Consider the following 24,544-nt stretch of genomic DNA (forward strand, 5'->3'; position numbering starts at 1 on the left):
CTGCACCCTACAATCTAGGGAGACAGCAACCCAAATGAGGAGACCACCCAAAGGGCGACCCATCCCTGACAAAGGCGGGACAGCTGGAACAAAGTGGGATGAATATCCCACCTTATGACAGGGCTCCTTACCCCACGTTTCCTGGAATATACAGATGGAGTATCCCTCAACAAGAGCGTTCCAGTCAGGCAACCCCAACTTCCTATTGATTCCCGCGATGTTCCAGCTGAAAATCCTAAGGGCTGGATCTGCCACAGCTGGGACACCGCCAGAGTCGAGGTCTCCTCCCCCCTCCAAAAGGACCTGGGTCGCAAGGCTGCTAACCCCACCTTGCCCCCCGGGAAGCTGGTTACTCTCACGTATAGGAGTGAGGACTACTATACTAGGGGGGAGTATGCCATAATCGATGGTCAGCCCTCTCAGCTGAGTGCCATCACCTGAGTTACCGGCTCCGGGGGCCTCCCCAACAATGCAATCGGTTCAATATCCCGGTGGTCTCCACCCAGGCGATGGCCAGACTGCCTGAGGATAGAATTGAGGATTAGCAGGAAATTCAGAAAAGGCAGAGCTATTGCTCCAACCCATGCCGAATTCTCGGCCAATCGGGGTATGACTGTTCTTGGGTAAAAAAACGTTAGGTCCACTATACCAATTCCCGGCCCCCCAGGATTAGGTTTATAATCACAAATAGTTTGTGCTACTCTACTATCCCTAAAGTTGACCAGCACGCAGTCTCCTTCCACATGCTTGTGACCATAACCCACCCAATCCACCCTTCTGACTCCTATAATTAGACCATCAAGGCCCCTGGGAAGGGGTCTGTTGGACTCTAGCCAGTGCAACGTTTTATTTTTTAAGGCTTGGGGGGATTCGTTTTGACCAGCCTTCAGGGTGGGTACATTTATAAGGACAGCAACATACGGATGACAGTCTGGGGGCAAGTTCACAGGAGGGAATTTTGGAGCAGCTTTGGAAGATGAAACTTTTTGGACAACATTTGTTAATAGTGTTTGCGGGTGAATAAGAGCAGGACTATTATTCGAAGTATTGGCTGAATGGGCCTGACTAGTAGCTTTACCTTTGCCCGTCCCCTTTGGTGTTCCCTTTGATTTAACAGTACCACTCTCCCCCGGCCACTCATCCCGGCCCGGCTTCGTACCCGGGGCTTTAGGGGGCTTGGGGATACTTGAAAGGACTTGCGCTTTTTGGCCAATGCTCCCGGAGGTAGCCACAAGCGGCACTACGAGAGCATTGTCGGTCGACTGAAGGGTTACAAAAATAGCCACAGTGGGTACAACAGGCAAGGCCTGCTGAGGCTCCATAGTTTTCCTGTTTTCAATGGGCCCTCCTTGCCCCTCCTCCCTTAACCTAGAGTGCAGTTTAATGAGTGCTTTCAGCGAGAAGAAGCTATCTAGGGTTGATTGTTCAAACCTGTCTAGCCTATCGCCCAGCCCTGTTACTCTGTCAACAACCGGGGACAACAGTGTTTTCAACAGCTCCTCGATTTGTGCAATAGTAACAGGGACACAGAAAGCTGATAGCTGATGGCTAGGAAAGGGAGCTGCGCCTACTTTTTCTGAGATGGGATCAGCCCCCTTGGTAGAAGAAGAGGAATTTATCGTGCCTTTGGTACCTATGCCCTTGGACCCCTGTTTCCTTGGTTTCTTAAACAGTTTCAAGGAACTTCCTTTACACGGGCTAGCAATACTTTTCCTTTTCCTTTTAGTAATTATAGGGATCTTAGGAGCCGACAGCGGGGTGCCCGGTGACTTAGGATTATCCACTGGGGGGGGGGGGGGGGGGGGGGGCACCCAGGGGCTGTTATAAAAGCAGGTGATTCAGTAGGAGGCAAGGCCAGATTGCCACCAACCTCAGGAGGAGGTATGGATGATGCGGCCAGGCTCTTCAATCTATCGATACTAGCCCTCAGTGATGCAGCCCGCGGTTCGTCAAACACATGGGGTGTGGCTAAAAGGGGAACAGGGTTACATACAGGTGACACTGCCTGAGCTAAGGGGCCCAAGGATGATCTTTTAGACGGGTGAAGTTCTAGCGAAAGACGCCGCTCCGTCATTACAATCTCCTTCTCTAGGACGGCTGCAACCTGTGTGATAAATTTGTCCATAGTACCTATAACACCACTAGGTCCCACCTCGCCCCCTCCCCTCAAGCTCTTCCCCGAGCGGGTAGACATTAGCTCAAACTTTAAAGGAAGAGCAGGTACTCTTACTAGCGTTAGTTTGTCCACCGGATCTGAAGTGTCGAATAACAGTGTCAGAGGGGTGGCACGTCCCAGCCTTAGACAGCCCCTGACTGCCACAGACTGCCCGCCCTTTGCCCGGGCTTCGCTCGGCGTTCCGCTCGCGTTCCGCTACACATCGGTCATGCTGTTAAGTAGAAAGTGTTGCAGGCGGGCGCGTGGTTTCAAGGGGGCGCGGCCAAGATCTGCGGGGCTTTGCAGGGACTCCTGGTGAAGCGAGTCCCTACCTCGCACCGCCCTTCGCGTTGAACGCCGAATGCTCCTCCTCTCTTCCGTGGTCCGCCACTGGATCAACACCAAAGCCCCTCGCTACAACCCGCGAAGCGGGTGCTGCGAGAAGTTGCGGGAGTAGCGGTATCCCTCTGGAGTGAGGGATAAAGGGCAGCCCAAGTCTTTAAGCAGCACACAGTCCTCGTGGGTCCTCCCCAGGTAAGCTCTCCCACCTGAGTCCTGGCGTCACGGGGCTTTAATTCTCAGCCGGGCGGGGGCGTGGTTTCAAGGGGGCACGGCCAAGATCTGCGGGGCTTTGCAGGGACTCCTGGTGAAGCAAGTCCCTATCTCGCACCGCCCTTCGCGTTGAACGCCGAATGCTCCTCCTCTACCCCGTGGTCCGCCACCGGATCAACACCAAAGGTCCTCGCTACAACCCTGCGAGAAGTTGCAGGAGTAGCGGTATCCCTCTGGAGTGAGGGATAAAGGGCAGCCCAAGTCTTTAAGCAGCACACAGTCCTCATGGGTCCTCGCCAGGTAAGCTCTCCCCAATATGTATATATACATGCCCACTGGGGCGAGACTTTGAGTACAACAGCAACGACGGTTTCTAACATGAACAGTAATTGTAGCCCACTCGGGCGATACTTTTGCACAGTAACTGGGAAAGTAATGGTGTATTACTATTGAGATACAATAGCCACTACAAGATGGGGACGATTCTCAGGTTGTGTAACCTTGCCAGTCCTATGTTTATTTTTATCACTGGGTGTATGTAAAGGGGAGTATCAAGTGTAAACTTCACCGTGACCAAGCCTTACGGCGAAACGCGTCGGCTTTTGTAACTTTTGTTGCTAATAAACTGATTTGAAGCAATCCGGAGTGTCCTGACCCTTTCTGAACCCAGGAGGTTTGCAGGAAGCTTGCTGCTACATTTTACAAAAAACGCCATTTTTTTGGAAGGGACCGCCGCGTTGTCAGAGCCCTGTACTACCGGCATTCAGTGGTAACATATATATATACATATATATTCCAACAAAGAGTGTCCCTCATGAAAGGAGCCACACAGCAGGTAGGTATGGATTCAGCGTTTAATGAAGGAGGCTGCAACATCCAGATGGAAACAAACATTGTATATGGAGGTCCTTTCGCCGACGCGTTTCGTGTGCTGCGCGCACTTCTTCATAGGCAGACTGTTGTGAAAAAATTCAGCAGGCCACAGTCCCATAAATGCACGTGACTCACACCAGAATGGGTGGAGGCAGCTCACACTCCCTTCTGGTCATTGGAGTACTGTGGCATCGAATCGCCGTGAATTGCTGACACACAATCTCAGATAATACAGTATAATTCCCTGATGGGTTGATGTAGGTTACATCGTATAACTTCCATCGCGCACCCTCCTGCACCTTGCTGCTGGTGTCTGTTGGCACCAGCATGGACCGTAGACCACAGCAGGGCTCTTTTCGCGGCTGGACTAGCCGCAATTATTCCAACAAAGAGTGTCCCTCATGAAAGGAGCCACACAGCAGGTAGGTATGGATTCAGCGTTTAATGAAGGAGGCTGCAACATCTAGATGGAAACAAACATCGTATATGGAGGTCCTTTGGTATCTGACGTGCAAGCAGATAGAAACCAAACAACATTACAAGTTTTGTTTCTGTGCAGTGTCAGCACTGGTGCACTGACTATCTGACTATCTGCAAGATTCATTAAGAGCCACAAATATCCATATATTGGGAACCATGAAACATCCCCCGGATGAAAGGGCACTCCATACCTCTGGCCTCCTGGCTAGTAAAGTCATGTTACCAGAACCTTCCTCTCAGATCAAGGTCTGCAAGAATACACGCTGCCTATCAAGAAACCTAAAGGAAAGACAGATCCAAAGGGAACAGCGGTTGCCAGCAAAACAGAAAGGGAGTTGATGCGTGAAAGCCAGCAACCATCATAGGATTTCTTTGGAAGGGCATAAAACCCTGATTTTCCTGGATTATAATCAGGATACCATGAAAAGACAACAGTAACTACAGCTCATTAAAAAAGATTTAGGCTCCATGTGAATTGTTGCTTCTCTATGCCGGTCCATCTAAGCTTAAGGTGATGTACAGAGACAAAAACTCTGATCTCCCACAGGAGATGGCAGAGGTCTTTGTTGTAATCAAAAGAGGTCCTTAGACCAGGTGTAGATTAGGTAAGATGATTTATTATGTTGTTATCATGAAGAGCCCCACCAGGAGCAGCTTTCCTGCTGCTCATCCCATTCTCCAGCTGACTCTCTCAAACCTCCACATTCTACAGCATCACCACACACCAACATTCCACACTCCAGTCACACTGGCTGAGCAACTGACTCTCTCAAACCTCCACATTCTACAGCATCACCACACACCAACATTCCACACCCCAGTCACACCGGCGGAGTAACTGACTCTCTCAAACCTCCACATTCCACAGCATCACCACCCACCAACATTCCGCACCCCAGTCACACTGGCTGAGCAGCAGGTATAACCGTCTTCTTATCCAAAAATCCAGAGACTGGCAAGACTTATTAAGTGGAGAACTGTCTTAGGTGTTTTCATGCTCTCCAGTCTCCTTGAATGTTTGGTAAGAAAATGGTCCATATTGGGCCCTGGTGGGTGTGGAGTTTGAAACCTTTGAGACCTGATGGTGTTCCTCAGAATACTCTTACCTGTGCAGAGTTAGTGCCCCCCATATGGTACCTTCCCCTTCCCCTATTCCACCTCTCTCTCCTGTTTGCCTTCTCAATCAGGCTCGAGTTGAGGCTGAACTGTAGATTAATTTAAGAGAAAAAATCTGCAACAGCTCATTATTTCATAAATGGAGGGAAAGACATACTTGAAAGGTTGAAAGCTTGCCGGTTTGGCCAGGTGACATTTATAAGATTACAGCCAAGAGACATGTGTGATAATGCATGTTTTATTTCAGACGCCGGATATGGATGGTGATGCTTAGGAGAGGTGCAGGGAGATAAAGTGTGGAGTTCCTGTGAGGAGTCAGCATCTAAGACCGTCAGAGACTACGTAACGCAAGAACTGTAACCTGTTTGGGAGAGCTACAGATAAGTGCAGGAGAGATGCGTTGACATGGTGCCGATACAAGCCGATAAGACACACTGAATGGTCTGTGTCGATCAGGCATCACCTGAAGAGGAAACCACATGTGTAACCTTGACAAGGCACATATGCACAACAGAAGTGGCAGCATTCTGCACATGCTCCAAAGCAATCGATCAATTCCTGATGCCTGGAACACTTCCATCTCTTTGGCAAGCCAATATACATGATTAACTCCATGCAAATGTTCTTTGCACCTAGGCAGCATTCTAAAGCGCTGGATTCCTGCCCTATGTAGTGCGCCTGTTTCGTCCAATTCATTGTTGTTCCTGTGCTGGTGTGCATTTTTGTCAGCTGTCTGGAAGTCTTTCTCTACTGGTCTCCTTTTCATCCTAGTGGTGCTCTCAGCTTTTTATGCCATCACCTATCCCACCTAGTTTCCATTCAATTTCTGGTGGTGCTTGTATGTATGTATGTTAATGGTATTTCTATAGAGAGAATCTAGCCAAAAGGCAGCATTGCACTGTATATGGTTAAAGACAAGTATATAGTCAACCAGTAACAGGAGAGAAAGCTTGGTTGTGAACAGTTAATGCTCTGTGATGTAGTATTCTTAAGAAAGGTGAGTCTTCAACTCTCTCCTAAATTGGAGCAGCATTGGGGCGGTCCTGATGGATCTGGAGATGTCCTTCCAGTTCCTGGCTGCATAGATGGAAAAGGCCTGCAGTCTTGTTTATTCTTTTTTGCACTTCTTAGTCTGTAGTGCAATGGTGTCCCAGCCGCAGGTGGGCCAAGAAATACCAGGTGTGCCAAGAAACACCACAGTTGGTGAGTTTGTCTGCAAGTTCAGGGGGGGGGTGCTGGTTATGATGGCTATATAAATGATGCAAAACATACAAGATGATGGACGGATGTTGCACAATGGCAAAACATTCACCCCCAGTCACAGATCTGGGTTTAAACCATCGTTATTTTGCTCACCAAGCCACCCCAGTTCAGACATGGCCATATGCAAATCAGTCTTGACCCTGTGCCTCATGGGAACAGTCCAGCCCGAACTGCCAAGCCATGTCTTTCCTGGACCGGAGTCAAGCATCCTAGCACCGGTTTCTGGCTATCAGCCGTCTTCAGCCAGGATAGATTGACTCCAGTGGCCTAGTGAGCAAGGGACCCACGTCTGGGCATACCCTTCCCACATAGGGTGAATAGAAAAACACACAAGATGATGGACGGAATGTTGCACAATGGCAAATCATTCACCCCCAGTGAAGTCGGCTGATAGCCAGAAACCGGTCCTAGGATGCTTGATTCCGTTCCAGGAAAGACATGACTTGGCAGTACGTGCTGGACTGTTCCCATGAGGCACAGGGTCAAGGCTGATTTGCATATGGCCATGTCTGAACTGGGGTGGTGTGGAGTGCAAAAAAAACAATGGATTTAGGCCCAGATCTCTGTACTGGGGTGAATGTATGACATTGTTCTGCAATCTGTCCATCAACTGTTGTTTTTGCATATATAAATGATGCAGCTGGTTTTGAAGATGTTAAGGAGAGCCAATGGAGATTAATCAGAATGGGGGTGTGTGAGATCATATTTCTTAACACCTTGGATGGAGCATTCAGCGGCATGTGGGGTGCCTCTACGGGGAACCAGAGTGGAATCTGGGAGGCCATGGAGTAGGGCACTACCACCATCCAGATGCAGGAGTAAAAATGGTTGAATAGTAATTTTGAAGCTGCTTTCCGGAAGAAATGGGTAGACTTTCTTTAGAAGAGAAAGCTGGTACCAGGCCAGCTTTGTTTTTTTTTCACAGTGTCTTACTTGAGTGTGAGGCTGGTGTCCAGGGCAAATCCAAGTGACTTGACCCTGTGAAAGTTGAGGTTTGAAGTTGTCAAGGCTCATGTCATTGAGCCCGGTATGCACTGTACCTTTTTTGTTGTTCTTACCAAATAAGAGGTATTCTATCTTGGTTCTTAATTAGTGTAACTCTGCTTGACACAGAGTATACCAGTAATCCTACTTTCACCAAATGCATCTGATGCTTTTTTATCAGTTACTGCAAGGTCCTGCTATAAACTTTGGCCGTAAGTTTCCAGGGTTTCAGTTTGTGCTGATATCAGCTTATAGGACATCTGTCCATACTGCAACCTGAAATGTATATTGAAAGTAATTGCCTTTTTGATAAAGTTTCCAAGGCCAAGTCCAACAACATGAATAATGTTTAAGAAACTGATTCAATGAAAAACAAATCTTGCTAACATTGACTGTATGCTTAGTGTTGATGTCAATTGAAAGGAGAACCCCAAGGGGGGAGGAGCCAAGATGGCGCTCGGATCGGACGTGTAGTCCCTCGGCTCCGGGGACCGTCTCTGTCCTTGAGTTTATCCTGCCGGAGATCCTGAGTAAATTTGGCTGATTTCGAGACCGGACGCGCTTTGACGACCCGCCACGAAATCCTGGGGCTTTTGCTTTCCCGCAAGCGGGGGAAACGCTCGGGCACAGTTGGCGGCCTGCATCGACACGGAGACCGGGACCTCGCGTGACTGGTGAGACCGGCTATCCAGACTTGGGGACTGTAAAGTGCCGACCGGAAGTTACGGAGGGCAGCGGACCCTGCGGCCCACGTCCCGCTGCACGGCTGCCACGGAGACGACCTACCCTGGCGGCCAATACTGATTCAGGGACCATCGTACTGCTGCTAGCGAGGCTTTTTTCCTGCATCTTGTCCCGCTGATGGTGGTGGGCTCCCGGCCTGGCCAGCTACTCTTAACCGAGCGGGACGCTAAACTGCATGGACTGTGCTCCTGTCTGTACCCGGGCTCGGTCATCTGCTCATTGCACCACGATACTCTGATGCTATGGGGGCGCAACCTGGTTCTTCTCTGGATCCCTTGCCTGACGCTGTGGTGGACATGCTGTGATGTTTACCGATAGGTTGGATGTGACTTGTTTTACTGAACACATTCGGAGGGAAGAAGTGCCCGACATAATGTGTGCTACCACTCATGGGTATGGTGCCCTACTGACAGCGGTTCTTTCCCTACACTCGGAGGCTTCACGTTATGGCTGCGCCCTGCTGGACAAGATGGAGGGCATGATCAGTGTTTCGGCCCATCTCAAGATGGCCGACCCGCAGGGTCTAGGCACCGCTCTTTGTTCTACCTCCGCCCCTGACAACACGGCGACATCTGGCGGACGCGGAGCCCTCGTGACTCAAGGCCTGTCGATCGTATCCGCTGCGGGAGATCGGCTCCCGAGCCCGCATGTCCATCCGGAGCTCCTGTTTGACCGTGAGCCTTCCTTCCGCGTCGGACTTGCGGACCCCCGAGACTCGCCCCAAGAGATACTGGACGCAGAGATCTCCCTCCCTCTCCTGGCTGTACTCGACGAGTTCAATATGGCGAACTTTGCACCTTCCCTGGAACTCTTGGATTTGTTTCCTCCGGACACATCGAATTGCTCGCACCGCGGTGACTTCCCTGGACTGCCGATTACACCCGCATCGATTGCACTGGGTTGCGGTGGTAAGGATAAAACGGGACAAGGATAGACACTTCTCCTTTCGAACTGCTGGCTTCCTTGTTATTGATTATGGCGGATGGGGGACGTACTGCTAATACTTATGTCTTGCTGGTGTTGACTCTGCTCCCCATTCCGTGATCCGGAACTGTTTTTTGCCACCGTACTGCCGATTTCTGTTCTTTATACCGCTCATGCGGGTGGGGCAGCCGGGGGGATTGTTTTCTTGGGGTAATCGGGATACGCATTGATGGTGCTAGTGGACTATATCGGGGACACACGTTATTGTTCATGCAGTGGGGTTTCTTTGTGACTGCCCTGGGTGTCTTATTTGGGTGTTGCTGCCTTGCGTTCATTGTGCGCTGCTGTTGTGCTCCCAGCTTTCTCCGTGTACCGGGCGTGATATTGCTATTGGGCGTCAGGCTTTGTTTTAATATTCTTTGCATGAGACAGCGGAGCCGGGGGACGGATAGTGGGCTCCTCCCCACCTTTCTTTATTTCATGAGAGCTTTAGGATCGTATCCTTTCCTTACTCTCTATATTTCGGGACTCCTTTTTCTTGGGCGACAGGCACACTGCTAGGGGGGGATGGGCCGTAGCCAGCTGCAGGGGTGCAGGGTGGGGGGTACACGGGGGGGGTTTCCTTTTCTTTTTTGTTTTTTTTCTTTTTTTGTTCTATGGGCCCTCTATTCTTTTTCCTTTTTCTTCCCCGGGTTTAGACACTTCCCTTCTGGGTGCTGCGCAGCGACTCTGGTGGTTCCTTCGTTATATGCTTGTCTATCCTGATTGTCCGCCACCAGTATTGCCTTGTTGTGCTATGATATCCTGCTCATGTCTATCCTACAGGAAAAACTTCTAAAATTAGACCTAGGCCTTCTGCAACATCTCCTCTGAAGCTACTATTATTCTGTAACGTATTGTATGTGTGAGCCCCCGGACTCCTTGTTGAACTGTACTTGCCTTTTTCTATCAATAAAGGTCTTCCAAAAATTAAAAAAAAAAAAAAAGGAGAACCCCAAACTGTGCAATAAGGATTTGAGAAATGGAGTGGACCTATATTCCCTATATTGAATCTACAGATGTTAGCTAGGGGAATTGTATAGTGGAACAGAATAATTAACTTACAGTTAATAAACAAAGGGGATGCAGCAGTAACCTTTTAAAGTGCTTTACAGCTGATTCCAAATACAAGGATAGAGAGTGTAGAGGTGACATATACACAAATAAATAGCAGCTGTGGATTCTGAGATCAAAGCAATAAAGAGTTGATAATTACTTAATACCTCAATAGCTTGGAGGCAATAGTGTACCCCAGAACTAAGTAAAGTTACTGATGTTAGAAGAGATTGCCCTGGCCATGCATGTATTCCTCTCATGACTGACTAGCACGTGCTTCTCCAACCGGTAGCTCGTAGCTACTGGTAGCTCTCCAGTTACCTGTAGGTATCTCTCTTGTGTGCAGCCCAGAATATCACATCAGAAGATTTTGTTTAGTTGAAGTATTGTATTTATACCAAAATTCAAAAGTGCTTAATCAAAACAAAAAATTGTTGATTTTCCAAAATATATTTAAAGCTGACATTTCTGTGATAAATCATGTGGCGTTGGGGATTTTTTAATTTTTTTTTATTTCTTTATTAATTTTATACCTCCAAATCAGTCAATCAAGCAAAATACAATTATACAGCTTGCCCGCCTCTTCCGAGGTGGTTCGTATTTCAGCAACAATTCCAGACAAATTCTATAGCAAGGATTGCATTTGTGGAGGTTCATCTGTCCTCAATATTCTCAGCTTCATTTCGCGTTGAAACATAACTTAACAGTAATAAACTCTGCCACTCCCCCCCCCCCCCCACACCCCGGCTGCCCCCTTACCCTCTCCCCTGCTGCTGGGTCTCTGGAACTTGAGGTCTAAGCAACATATCCCTATGTTGGGTCTCCGTGCGTCTCTCCCCCGTGTCCTGGAGCGTCCCCCTGCCCAGAAGACGTTAACCCTGAACTGTCCGGTATAGACTGGGAGGCCTGTTCCACCATCTCCTGAAGCGTTGCCCCCCACGCCAGTAGGACCTCGGATAGTTTGTCATCCCTCCTGGTGTTCCACATGTGCCCCTCCTCCGCCAGTGCCCATTCCCGTAGATCCGCCCTCCATTTTGTTAATAATGGCCCCTGCTGGGATAACCAATGGATCGCAATATGCCGCTTGGCTACAACTGGGCCCAACATCAGAAATCGCCCGCTTAATTTCCGCTTAGGGTCTCGAGGAATCAAGTCCAGGAGAAAGGCAGGCGGGTCAGGGCTACTATCCACCCAGTTACCCTGGTCAGATACTCAAGGTCCGCCACCCAGTACGTCTGGATTGCTGGGCACTCCCACACCATATGTAGAAAATCCGTCTGAGCGCTACAACATCTAGGGCAGTGTGGATCCGTGGATCCCTGGTATTATTGATGGCCTGGAGTCTCTTGGGTGAGAGATAAGTCATGTTTATGATATTATACTGGATTTGCTTGAAGCGATTACTCACCGACACCTTCCGCACACTCTCGTGTATTTTTTCCCACTCTCATGGTGTAACCTCCTGCGGACACACCTGCTGCCATTTGTGTTCTATCATTAGGGGGCCTATCTTTTTATCTTCCCTCAGTGCCCTGTAAAGGTGAGTCACAAACTTGCGTCCCCCTGCCATCGCGATCATGGTGACCAGGGTTCAGGTGTACACCGGAGCCTCTGGAAACGAGGGCCATAGTTGCCGCGCCGCTGCCGCTATTTTGGCTTAGTGGAAAAATTGCCCCGGTCCCAGCTCAAAGGTGGTCACTGCCTCCTATTAAGTGATGAATTTATCGTCCGGATAAAGGTCGGACAGCATCAGGAAGCCCCCCTCCTTCCACTTGTCTGTTGACATGACCTGGTCTATTTGGGCAAAGGGTGGCATCAGCCAAAAATCCATCTCTGGGGTGAACGGCCTGTCTCGGATTAGTCGCCGTACCACCCGGTTCCATATCGTGGCCACCAGCCGCACCAGTGGAGGACCGTGTTCTCGTCGCCCCCTTACCTGTCACAGAAGCGCTCCCAGTTGCCCGTCCCCATATGTACCTGCCAGTAGGGACTTCTCCCAAGAGGGGTCCGTATCTAACCAGGCGATAGCATGTTGCAGCTGTGACGCAAAATAATAGAGTTCAAAATCCCAGACCTCTAAACCTCCTTTGCCCCATCTGCGTTTCAGAACCTCTAGACTCACCCTACACTGCTTCCCATTCCATAGTAATAGGACCAGCAGGGGTGGCGTTGGGGATTCTTATTACAAATATTATTTCCTTGGTGTTTGGGGCGTTGTAGGTACGGCTGTAATGTTTTACCCATATAGAGGCCTTCCACATTGGCAAAGACTATTTTACATTACTTCTGACAACCATGCCTAAAGAACTGTGGTGATCACCGGTGGTAATACTGCATTTGGTGGCCCCTAATATAATTTTTCGAATGGGGTTACAACTACAACTCCTATAATATTAGTAGATCAGGATGAGTTCTATTCCAAATAAATAGCTCTTTCTACAAAAAAGGCTGGAGATCCCTGGAGTAGAAGAAACTCTATTGGTAGTTCACAAGTCATGGAAAGTTCTTTGTATTTAAGAAAACTGCTCAAGAAAGGAGTGTGCAAAATTAAAAAGGATTACCATCACACCAACAGAGTCTAAAGAGTAGATGTCACTCACAGTTTTGGCACTCAAGTGTAGAGGCCACTGCAGCGTGCACCACCCATTGCCTCTGCCAGTGCTGCCAATGACAGTATCAACATAACTGAGCGTGTGCCAAGCACCGGAACCCACCAGCGCCAGAACCCACTGGCACAAAGTTAGCACAGTTTTTTAAAATACCTTTATTCAATTATTTTTAGTTTCCATCTATAACTTTCATACATTCGGTTAATTCATTATTTTTACATGAACCAAAAGTTCAAGTCTCCGTACTACTTACCATTCCCACTTTTTCAGCAGTAATAGAAAACAAAAATCGAGAACATATTGAAAGGAAAGTGCATTCAAAATTGCTAAAGTGCTAGAAAAAGAAGAAAATGCTAGCATTAAGTGCTCCCAGTTGCAGTACTTTTCCTTATGTTAGGTAATACTTGTTAACTCATCATCTTGACACATCACCTCCCATTCCTACATTTCTATTCAAATTTTCTAAGTTTATCGAATGAATAGGCCCAGCGATATTAGACTAGAATGCGCTCATAATACCTAAGGCGCAGAGAGAAGAGTAAAATGAAAAAAAGTACTATTATGCAGTACCCTCTGTTAAAGTGTTTTCCATATAATACTTAAAACACTGCCACACTTTAAAAACCTTCCTACCTCCCTGCTCTTTCAGCATACAAAAAGTATTTACTGTAAACTCTAACCAGCTTATTGAACCATGCTTGAGAATTGGGCGGGTTGCTTGATTTCCAACCAGCTTATTGAACCATGCTTGAGAATTGGGCGGGTCGCTTGATTTCCAACCAGCTTATTGAACCATGCTTGAGAATTGGGCGGATCACTTGATTTCGAACCAGCTTATTGAACCATGCTTGAGAATTGGGCCAGTTGCTTGATTTCCTACCAGCTTATTGAACCATGCTTGAGAATTGGGCGGGTCGCTTGATTTCGAACCAGCTTATTGAACCATGCTTGAGAATTGGGCGGATCGCTTGATTTCGAACCAGCTTACTGAACCATGCTTGAGAATTGGGCGGGTCCCTTGATTTCCATTGTTAGGTTATCACTGACCGAGAGGTTAGAATAGCTACGTACCACCAAGCATGCATGCTCCTTGTCCTAATTCCCATGTCTATTACTTCCTAAAAATACGGCTATAGCATCTGGTACAACCCGAGCTCCAAGAGCCTACCTAATCCTAATTTCCAGCCAGCCTCGGACAACTCCAAACCATGTGCTTCCACGTGCCGACTGAGTCGCACCTAGGGCGGTTACGTTGAATATTTGCATTTCACTCATGCAGTTTCTTGAGGGTGTAGTTCACTGACCAGGATGCGCTTGAAATTCACTCCTCTAAGCATCTGAGCATTCAAGAGCGTAACTTCAGGCCAAACTTTCTCCTACAGATTTAGTCCAATCTCCTTCCTCCACTTTCCTTGGATGATACAGAACTTTTTGTCAGCCTGTCTATTTCTGATGCGTAGCTACTTTAACCATTGCCAAGCCTTTTCTTCATGAATTGTGATCATATATTACTTTCACTCGCCCCCTTGATTCCTTTATCTGAAGCGGGAGGTGTTTCTTAAGTTCACTTTGTATTTGGAAAAACTCCCGAATGTTAAAAGCCTGTCTTGAGGAAAACTCATATACAGCTTATAAGTCTCATATTCTTCCCTATTTAGCTCTTTCCCATTTTCTTACAGTTCGCTGTATGTAACTCTAATGGGCAAAGAAATTCAAAGTGGAGCGCTGCGTGGATCTGTGGAAGTGCAATGTAGCTATATGTATGCAACATTGCAAGTTTCAGAGGAAATATTTTACATCATTGGAGGTCTGAGGATGAGTATCATGGCGTGTAGAGGAAGGTGTCCATTCACAAGCAAGAAGCCTGGCACATAAAGAGCTTGTGTGTGTTTTTAATACATATATGTAAGTGTATGAACCAATGCTCGCACCAGACTTCTAAGCTTACGCTTACATCACCATTGGGGAACTGAGACGTGTATTACAGATTTGAAGTGGAAAAAGATCATTGCTGCTCTAATATCTGATACTGAAACATACCTATTTACAAATATTTGATGCACATTGTTTGATCATAATCACTGTGACTGACATGCATTTGTTATGTGTAACACAGCAAACTAATGGCGCCTAAGGAATTGGAGAGGGGACATCTTTTATCTTGCTAGGGAAAGGATTATCTTTGATTAAAAAGAATCCCTTGACTGCCTTTTTAAAAAATGTTAATAAGATGTAGACTTCAAACTCAAAAAGACCTATTTTGTCTGTGGTATACCATGATGATACTTAAAAAAGGTGAGGGTTGCATAGTCTAAAAAAAATGTAGAACATATAATGTTTCTGAGGGACAATGGTCTAGTATCTGATACACTTATAGATGCAACATAGAACCAACTCAATACTTGGAAACAGGGAATCAAACATTAAGGCAGATGGGTTCAAATCTGCTCAACACAAGTATTACATGACCCACGGCATTTTGTATTAATTACATTTTTTAGATGGGTAGCAGGTTTTATTTCATGCATAAATGTTCCATAATCAGGCTTTAAATTAATCAAAGGCCTCTGTGCAACCCAGTAATGCGGTAAAAGGAAGAAAGGTTAGGCTCTCTTAAGATGGCATAAAAAAAAGGAAAATATGAATTACTTTTGGTGACTTTGATTCGGATGTGTAATTCATGTTGTCTATAGGTATTGTTTTCACTTTAAGAATTACACAACCACAGGCTGCAACCAGAACTCTTAATCATTATTATTATTATTATTATTTTTCAGCAGTCAGGACTCCAGTGGGAGGGCCAGCAGTTGTGTCAGAGTGTGATGGGACAACAACCTGATATGTTAACACCCTAGTACACAGGTAGTGTTGCCTCGCCCTACTCCTTCAGTTCACATGTTCCCGCACGTTGGCAATAGAGGATCTGAAGTCTGTTAGGTAAAACGGTTTTCTGTCAGTAATCACCTTCAAACATCAAAGTTCAAGAAAATGTGCATGTGTAAATCCACTTTCTTCCAACCGCGCCAGGAAGCCGGAGTGCTCCAAATCTCATGTAATGCGATTAAGGGCCAGATATAGGTGGCCCATTACCGGTCGGTAAACCCGAAATTCGGTAAATTTCAGGTTTACCGACCGGTATTGAGCCATTTGCAATGTAGGGGAGATTCGGTAAATACCGAATCGGTAATTACCGATTCTGTATTTACCAAATCATCATTTACCGATTCGGTATTTACCGAATCGGTAAATGACATGTAGGAAGCACTTTGAAGAGTGCTTCAAGGATTCGTTATTTACCACCAACTATTAGTTGGTGGTAAATAACGAATACCTCTGTAAATGCAAATCTGTGCATTTACACCAGTGCCATGTGGCAGACATACATGCCCTTAGGGCATGTATGTGTGCCACATGTGCACACACGCACTATTCAGGGGTGCAACAGGGTGTCAATGTGACACCCTGCCACCCTTGACTCTTTCCCTATTTTACCGATTCAGTAATTCACATTCATTCCTATGGGCCTCCAGGCCCATAGGAATGAATGTGAATTACCGAATCGGTAAATACCGATTTGGTAAATACAGAATCTTAACGATTCGGTAATACTTACCGAATTTTTCCCTACATAGCATTTACCGATTCTAAAATACCGAATTGGTAAAATTCGGTATTTTAGAATCGGTAAATGTACTTTACCTACATCTAGCCCTAAGTGTGTAATGCCACTATATTCCTGAAAAGGGAATAATAAGAGCCATGTTCTTTGGGGTCAGTTGTAAATCTCAAGCAAAGAAACGCTTTCCTTCTTTCAATAACCCTTAAATCTTTTATAAATACTTTTTTTTAGGGGATACACCAAAGGAAAGCAATTTGAGAACCATCCAAACTGTGGCCTGCTGTTCCTTGTAAGCTTCCTTCACTTTGTTTTTAGGCTATTTGTGGGGCGTGGGGGAGTTGTAAATGGCGACCTGCCTAATTAATTTTAATTAGGCTGGCCTTTATTCAACCCTGTGACTGAATTTTTGTGATATGACCATTAGTACATAGGCCACAAATGAAAACCAGAGAGAGGTTGGAGAAAGTCAGTGGGCAAATTGCGAATGATCACTTACAGGCACATGCATCATTGTTGGCTTTTGCAATTCCTTAATTGCGATTCTTAAGGAATCGCAATTAAGGAATCGCAAAACCATATGCATTTAGAAATCGCTTAAAAATAGCGATTTCTAAACATTCCTTAATTGCGACTCGCAATTAAGGAATACCTCCACATTCATTCCAATGAATGGGAAGACATTCTCAATTTGCAAATCTCAATTAGAGAATCGCAAATTGAGAATGCAATTTCAAGGGTGCCAGGGTGTCAAAAGGACACCCTGTTGCACTCCTGATATTGATCCATGCACATATGTTGCGCACATACATGCCCTAAGGGCATGTGTGTGTGCAACATGAAACTTTGAAAAATGCCCAAAAGTGCATTTTTCAAAGTTTTTGCAAAATACCATAAAGTTCAACTTCATGGTAATTTGCTCCCCCAAATAGCGAAATCGCAGATTTTTTTACTTTCATGCATTGCATTTAAGGAATCGCAAAATGAGATTCCTTAAATGCAATCGCAATTTGAGAACTCGCAATTAATTGTGAATTCTCAAATTGCGAGGGCCTTAACCCTTGATGAATCGCAAAAGCTAATTTTGCTAATCGCACATTTTGCGATCGCAAAAGGCTTTGATGCATGTGCCTGTTAGTATTTCGGGTCCCCAGTGTTCTGAGTAAGCATGGGTGTAGCTGTAGACTTCCTCTTGCCATAATCTCAACAGTCTATGCAGCTTAAATTTAACATGTGTTCCTGACCAAAGGCCTCATTTGTTTAAGGAAAAAGTACTGATTTTTGCAGGAAACGCAAGATTTGGTGAAGAATCCCTCAGCTGATTTACATCAATTATAGGGATAAAACGTTGGAGAAAATGTCACCTCTTCTTTTCCAGATTTAGCACTTCCACCAGAAACTGGATGATTTTCCATTACCATCTAACGCAAAATCACTATGTGGTACTAGAATATTATTTTCACAATGGTGTTCTAACTTACAACATAAAATCAGGATCCAAATCTGTATACAGATCCGAGAATTCCTTCTCCAGATTTTCAGAAACATGCATGTACATCAAATTGATGATTCTTATGGTTTTAAATTCAAACTTCTTTCTGCAAATCAAGGATTTTCTTGTGTTTCAAAATGTCTCAAAATTGCATTGTGACTTACTTTGATGTAAACATATCTGATGACATTTCCAGCCATTTGTCGCTGTCGATAGGTCTTTGGGTACTATTTGGATGCAGCTGATGTTGCTGAAATAAGTAGTCAGCCCTTTCTTTTGGCGATGGTATCAGAGAGATCAGGGCTGGGGATCGCTGATGGATGATGCTTCTTATAGCAGGACGCTTATTGCTAGATTTCCAGTATCAAAATATACAGTCTGATTAAATATACAAACACTCTTTTTCTTTAAAAAGAAAAAATAGCAACAGTTACATAACAAGCTTAAGAGTGAAAAGAATGGTCTTGAAAAAAAAGCAGTTCATTGACTCACTTTGTTGTAGATGAATAAACAACACAGCCAAATTGTTAGTCCAGCAAAACACCTGTTTTTTAGAATTACTCTTTACAGCAATTATGAAAAGTCCATGCCTTTCATTTCAAGTTATGTAATGTAGGTGAGAAACCAAAAAAACAGATTAAAATGTTGTCTTGAGTTTTAACAAAAAGTTGTATTTCTGTTTATGGAACGTCCTGTGGGCAGCACATTCACGGATCTGAGAGATGCTTTGGACCGTGCAAATCATGACACAGTTTGTTCTAGACTCACTCATTCACCCTTGCTCTGGACCTGCTCTTGATTTTCAAGAACCATAATGCATTATCATTATCAGATGATGGCTGACTTCACTCCAGCTCAAGGACTGCAGCTTGTTGGCACTGAGGGCCAAATTATCAAGAAAGGGCAATACATTATCGACGCTTTTATCGGCAGGAAACTGCTGCTAAAGCGGCGATAATGGGCTTGATAATATGCCCTTGTGAATTCCCAAAGAAGCCCAGGTTAACACCAGAAACTGGGCTTCTATGGGAATTCACAAGGGCATATTATCAAACCCATTATCGCCGCTTTAGCGGAGGTTTCCTGCCGATAAAAGCGGCGATAATGTATCGCCCTTGCTTGATAATATGGCCCTGAGTTGTTAGAACAGTTGACACTAGTATATTCAAGGGCCTGAGTCACATAAATATTTATCATCAGGGTGGCGGCTAACTTAGTCTGAGCAGTCATTGGGGATTTAAACTCCTAAACGAACGAAAGAGAAAAAAAACTAATTTAGGGGAAGGGATAGTTAAAATGTTGGTTGCGATAAAGCCAGGTATTTAAATTTTTTATTAAAGTATGAAACACATTCATGGTTTCTCAGATAACTTCATCAAGGGATCTAGACACCCCTTGTTAAACTTTCTTTAAAGGAACTTTGGGGTGAACCATTTATTAGAAGTCCTTTTAAGGAGTACTGACACTTAGCTGGAATACGGTGATCCTGTCCTATATTGTTCAGGGTTCAAAATGCTTTAAAAAGAGCATCTGGGTTTGCTGCATGAACAGCTTCTACGGTACCATCCCCAGTTGAACCAGACACAACAGGCCCTTCATTTTCCAGGTATTGCTTAATGATTTGAAAAGTGTGGAGACTAGCCACCATTATCATGATGGCACTTCAGAGCGAGATTAAGATAATTTAAAAATACCCGGACCAGGCTATGGAGAGAGAGACTACTAGATCACATCCATGAAACACTTGAACTAAATATCAAATCAAGGATAGCTGCTGCTAACTCCCCATTCACATCCTGAATGTATCTTAATTGTATAAGCACTACAAGTACCGCCGGAAGCAAGAACCTATTGTTAGATGAGCCACACATGGCAGGGATACCCCAGTCATCCCCTTTGTTCTGCTACTGTTACGTAGTATTTAGGCACTTTATGAAGACAGCTAAAAATCATTACTTCCTTCAATAATCAACATATTCAGAAATTCTGGAGAAGTTTTTTTCTGCTACACCAAGCAATGCCTAACCTTTAATGGAAGCCACAAAAAATATTCAGCTTTTTTGTCACATTTAGGAAACCGCCACAAAAATCAATATGTAAATATCAATATCTGAAGACTGAGTCCTCATATTTAATGATTAAGATTAAAAAACATTGCTACTAATTGGTAAACTGAACCTTAATCAGGAGAAAAAAAGACATGTTGGAATAGCAGTTGAATAGCCTTTAATTTTACATGCTACACACTTTTTCTTTACACGAGAAACTGGAAAATATGGACTGTCTCGGTCTTGTACCAAGTTGAAAAAACTGTCCATCTGCTAGAATGTCCCCCCTTTGTAGAAGGCTTTCTGGATCCTAACAGAACCTCTAGTATTTCGAAGCTCCAGGCATCTAGGTGCAGTGTAAGGTTTGGAATGTAGAACCCTGACTCGGTTCTGCATTAGAGTTCATTAATGAGGGGCAGGTTTAGAGGACATGCACACTTCAAATGTAACATATCTGGATAACAGGTTCTTCTAACCCAACCGTGGGCTATTAGAACCACTGTTGCTTTGCGATAGGGAATTTTCTGAATCATTGTCTGAATAAAAAGTAAAGGTGGACATGCATAATGCGGGCTGTGTGATGAAGTCAGAGAAAACACAGCTCTTAGAGAAACTTTTGCTGGAAACCGTCTGAAAATAATAGATGACACTTTTGCTTCTCTTCATTGGTGAAACTATCTTTCTCATGGTATTCCCGATCCAGAAACATCTGAGCCACCAATTCTTGTTAGATTTCCCGCCCATGACTGACTGAATGATTTCCCTTCCTTTTTTGGTGGCATCCCAATGCAAGATAAAGCATCAGCTGTACTATTCCAACAAACCGGGTAGTATGTCTGAACAAAATCTAAACCCACAAAATACAGAGATTATCTCAACTGCTTTAGTGTTAATGCTCTGATGGGGAAAGAAACATCAAATATTGATGGCCTTTTACTAATACCTATCAATATAAAAGGTGATGGAATGTTGGCCTATTGTTTATCCTGTACTATGTTTAAAAACTCTTTAAATAAAGTCTTGAAAAAATATTGGTAGCCTATAAAGACAGTGATGAAAGGCGGAGCCTCAGGAGGGTAGTGCATCTATTCCTTAGAAGTAGATTTTATGGCAAGTGCTCATTTATCATTCAATCTTATAAATGCACTCTGCTGGGCTTGGATTTGGGAGTAAAATGTCCATGAATTCCAAAATCTGGGTGTCATTGGGATGATAATGTCCGACCTGCATACCTGATAGCATCTGCCTCAACAAAAAAGGGATGTCTAGTTTCTAAGTGGCAGAGAATTGGTAAAGAAGTGAAACTTTGCTTTACTTCCTAGAAATTCTTCTCTGCCATCGGAGTTCAATGAAACCAGCCCGCAATAAAGTGACAATTAGCGTTCCAATTTTAAAAATCTAACTGAAAATTCTGTAGTAGTTGTCAAATCCTAGCAGGTTTTGTACATGTTGAAGTGTTTGAGGAGACGGACAGTTTTGAAGTACCCTCTTCGGATCCATCTGTACGGTGTACAGAATACAAAAACAGATGGTTCTCCTAAAGCCTTTGCAATACCAACTGTACATGGGGTACATGTTGCTTCATAGCTTCTGAGAAAATGAGGATGCATGCCACAATGAAAATATCTAGGAATTTCCATAGAAAATTGTTGAAAACATAATGAAATGCCACCGGGGCACTACTGGGAGTAAACAGCCTTACTCTGTACTCAGAAAGATTAGATTTGTTCTTAAATTACATCTTTCACTTACCACCAATTAGTACAAAAATCAGATGGTAAGCTACACCTAGTTCAAGTTTGAAGAACATCTCTTACTGGCGTTCCTGTTCCAAGAGCACTGGTATAAGGGCCAACAAATATGTATTCTTAATTGTTATGTGATTTATACCTCTATAATCTACAGAGCTGGACTCGGAACCCAGAGCAGCCCTGGCAAATTTTGTCAGACAAGCCCCTGTACAGTGCATAGAGAATGAGCGTAGCGAGCCAGCTTGACCACTAATAGGGGGCGTGGGGCGGTTCTCCCTCCAAGAAAATGTTGTAAACAATAGTTAGTTCTACAATATTTTAATAGCTAGGTTAATACTATTAAAACACAACAGTACCCTCTCATGATCATTAACATTAGCTAAAATTGAATCGATTTCTGCAAAGCTCCCCTTAATAATACTACTAGATAAATCCCCGGCTTTATCCCCTGCCCACCTGAGTCTGACACCATTAGTCCTATGAGGTTCCAGGTTAGAAACAGTAGGTCCCACTATAACTGACTTATCTGCCCAGAAGGTAGTTTCCATTGTAATACAATTATAATCACTGGTATTACAGACAACTATTCTTGGGGTGGCGCAACTAGAAATTACATTGGAGGATATAATCACATGGTCAATGACCGAGCCTCCTAGACCGTTCTTAAATGTAGGGACAGTTAGACCATGTTCATCTTTGCAGGGTTCTAGGATTTCCAAATCATAACAGTTCATTAGTTTATGCAATTCATCTCCGTAGCTGCCATGGCTAAAATGCGGAGCATCCCAGCCATCATTAGTTGTAACCCCGCAAATCCCCAATGTTGAATGTTCACATAACTTGATATTGAAGTCACCAACCCAAATAAAGTTGAATACAACCTTAGAATCTGCGCATAGATTTTCAAGGGCGTCAGCTAAATCGTGTACCACTTTGGACCTAGTATTGTCAAAAATATTATTATAGTAATTGATCAATATAATGCTTCGAACCCCAGTCTCGACAAGCCAAAGGATATGCCCATGAACACCCATTTGCAGGTGTTTTTTCACCACAATAGGGCGTAAAATAGATATTAAAACCACAAGGCCCCCTTTAGCTCGCCCTGGGCCTGAACCATAAGCAGGAAGGTTGTAGGACTCAAAGCCCTCATAACTAATCTCCTCCCTGCTCCATGTTTCCTGGAGGCACAGGATATCATAACTGTTAACAAAATCAATCCAGGCTGGATCCCTCTCCATGGACCTAATCCCTGCCACATTCCAGCTAGCAAGTGTAATTCCATTCAGGCTGTGACCACCGTGGTTGATCTCTCTTCTCCTACAATCAACCAGGCCACAGACTTCAACAGTGTTACTAACACCCCTATTGTCCTGGACTACATTTGTACAATCTACAGCCTCGTACCCTTGGCGGATTACTGACTCCGGGTAAATATGAACAGAGTTATCACTTTTTCCTATGTCTTCACCATTATCATATTCACCCTGGGCAAGCGACAAATGAGGCACAGGGAGTAAATCATTACAATCTAATGAACTAAATGCATTGAATCGATTATGCATTGGTGTCACAAATGCAGGCCCATGTGCCGGTGTAAACAAACCATTCCTAATACTAGTGCTAGCCTGAAGGGAAGTATTAAGGTGACAATAAAAGAATGCGAGAGATCGTACACCCACATTATGGTCAGATACAGGCAAAGAGGCCGCCCTTAGGAGAACAGTGGCTGCATGTTGAGGGTGCTTAAAGTTAACTATGATACAATCACCTTTACTGCTCTTCCCTGAACTTCCAATCCAATTAACCCTCCTGGTAGTTAGAATTTGGTCAGAATATTCAGTAGGAAAACCACACTGCCTGTTTAACCAAGACACCGTCTTATTTTTTAAGGATTCATGTGTTTCTTGAATGGTGTCATTTGCTACCTCAGGTACATTGGTTAATACAACCACATAGGGCGTGCACTCTGGTGGTAAGTTAATGAAACGCTTGCATCTTACCTCAGTCCAACCCTCCTCTCTCTCCTTACCCTTGGTTGCCTCAGCTGCGGTCCCCTGGGTAACGTGGCCTACCGCTTGCTTTGGGTCAGTAGACGGGCCCTCTCCGGATGGTAAACCACTCCCTGTCCGAGCTACCAAGTTAGAGCCAGCGGCTTGTAAGGTCACCAGGCTGCCGCTGCTACGTTGCGTAGTCGTGGGGTTAGAGCCAGCTACCTGGGCGAACGACAATGCTGTGCCTGGGCACGACATCTTGGTTACAAGGTCTCCCAGTCTCTTGACCTCTAAGGCCATTATATTAATTTTATCTACCAAGGGTTTAATGATCCCATCTATTTTAGTTTCTAAGAAACTTGCTAAAAAGTTGAGCTGGGCAGTGTCTAATAGCACGCTATCCTCACTGTCCCTATCTTCACCTATTTTAATGGGGTCACTTGAGGGATATCCTAGCACCCCCCCGCTTAGGTAGGATTTTTCTGCATGCCCTGACTGCTCTAACAACAGGGGTAATAGGGGTAACTGGAGTGGTAGGGAGCTGGACACTAATGTCTTGTAAATCAGCAGGGATATCTTGTTGCACCACCAAACCATCCGGAGTTTTATAATAATAATAATAATAATAATCCAGGTTAATCGGATGATTAAGTACCTCCCTATCAGAGGTAACAATGGTTGTACATGGGGATGAGGGTGGCGGGGAATTGTTAAGACCCAGGGACATCCTCCTTTCGCTATTTATTTTACTAACAACTTTTACGAGGTAATTGTCCATGGTTACTGTTGCAGTGGCCGGGAGAGCCCTGTTTTTGGACATGCTGATGGATATAGTTTATAAAAAGTAT

General features: G+C 44.9%; 1 protein-coding gene across 1 annotated transcript in view; it reads right to left on the minus strand.

Annotated features, from left to right (window-relative positions):
* PPP1R36 (protein phosphatase 1 regulatory subunit 36) overlaps positions 1–24,544 on the minus strand; it is a 478,699-nt gene that overhangs the window by 52,128 nt on the left and 402,027 nt on the right. Inside the window, exon 10 of the mRNA XM_086936663.1 lies at positions 18,068–18,253. Coding sequence (XP_086792789.1) covers positions 18,068–18,253 — 186 coding nt within the window. The remainder of the gene's footprint in view (positions 1–18,067; positions 18,254–24,544) is intronic.

The sequence above is a fragment of the Lissotriton vulgaris genome, chromosome 9 (genome assembly GCF_964263255.1).
Source record: "Lissotriton vulgaris chromosome 9, aLisVul1.2, whole genome shotgun sequence".
Lineage (NCBI taxonomy): Eukaryota > Metazoa > Chordata > Amphibia > Caudata > Salamandridae > Lissotriton > Lissotriton vulgaris.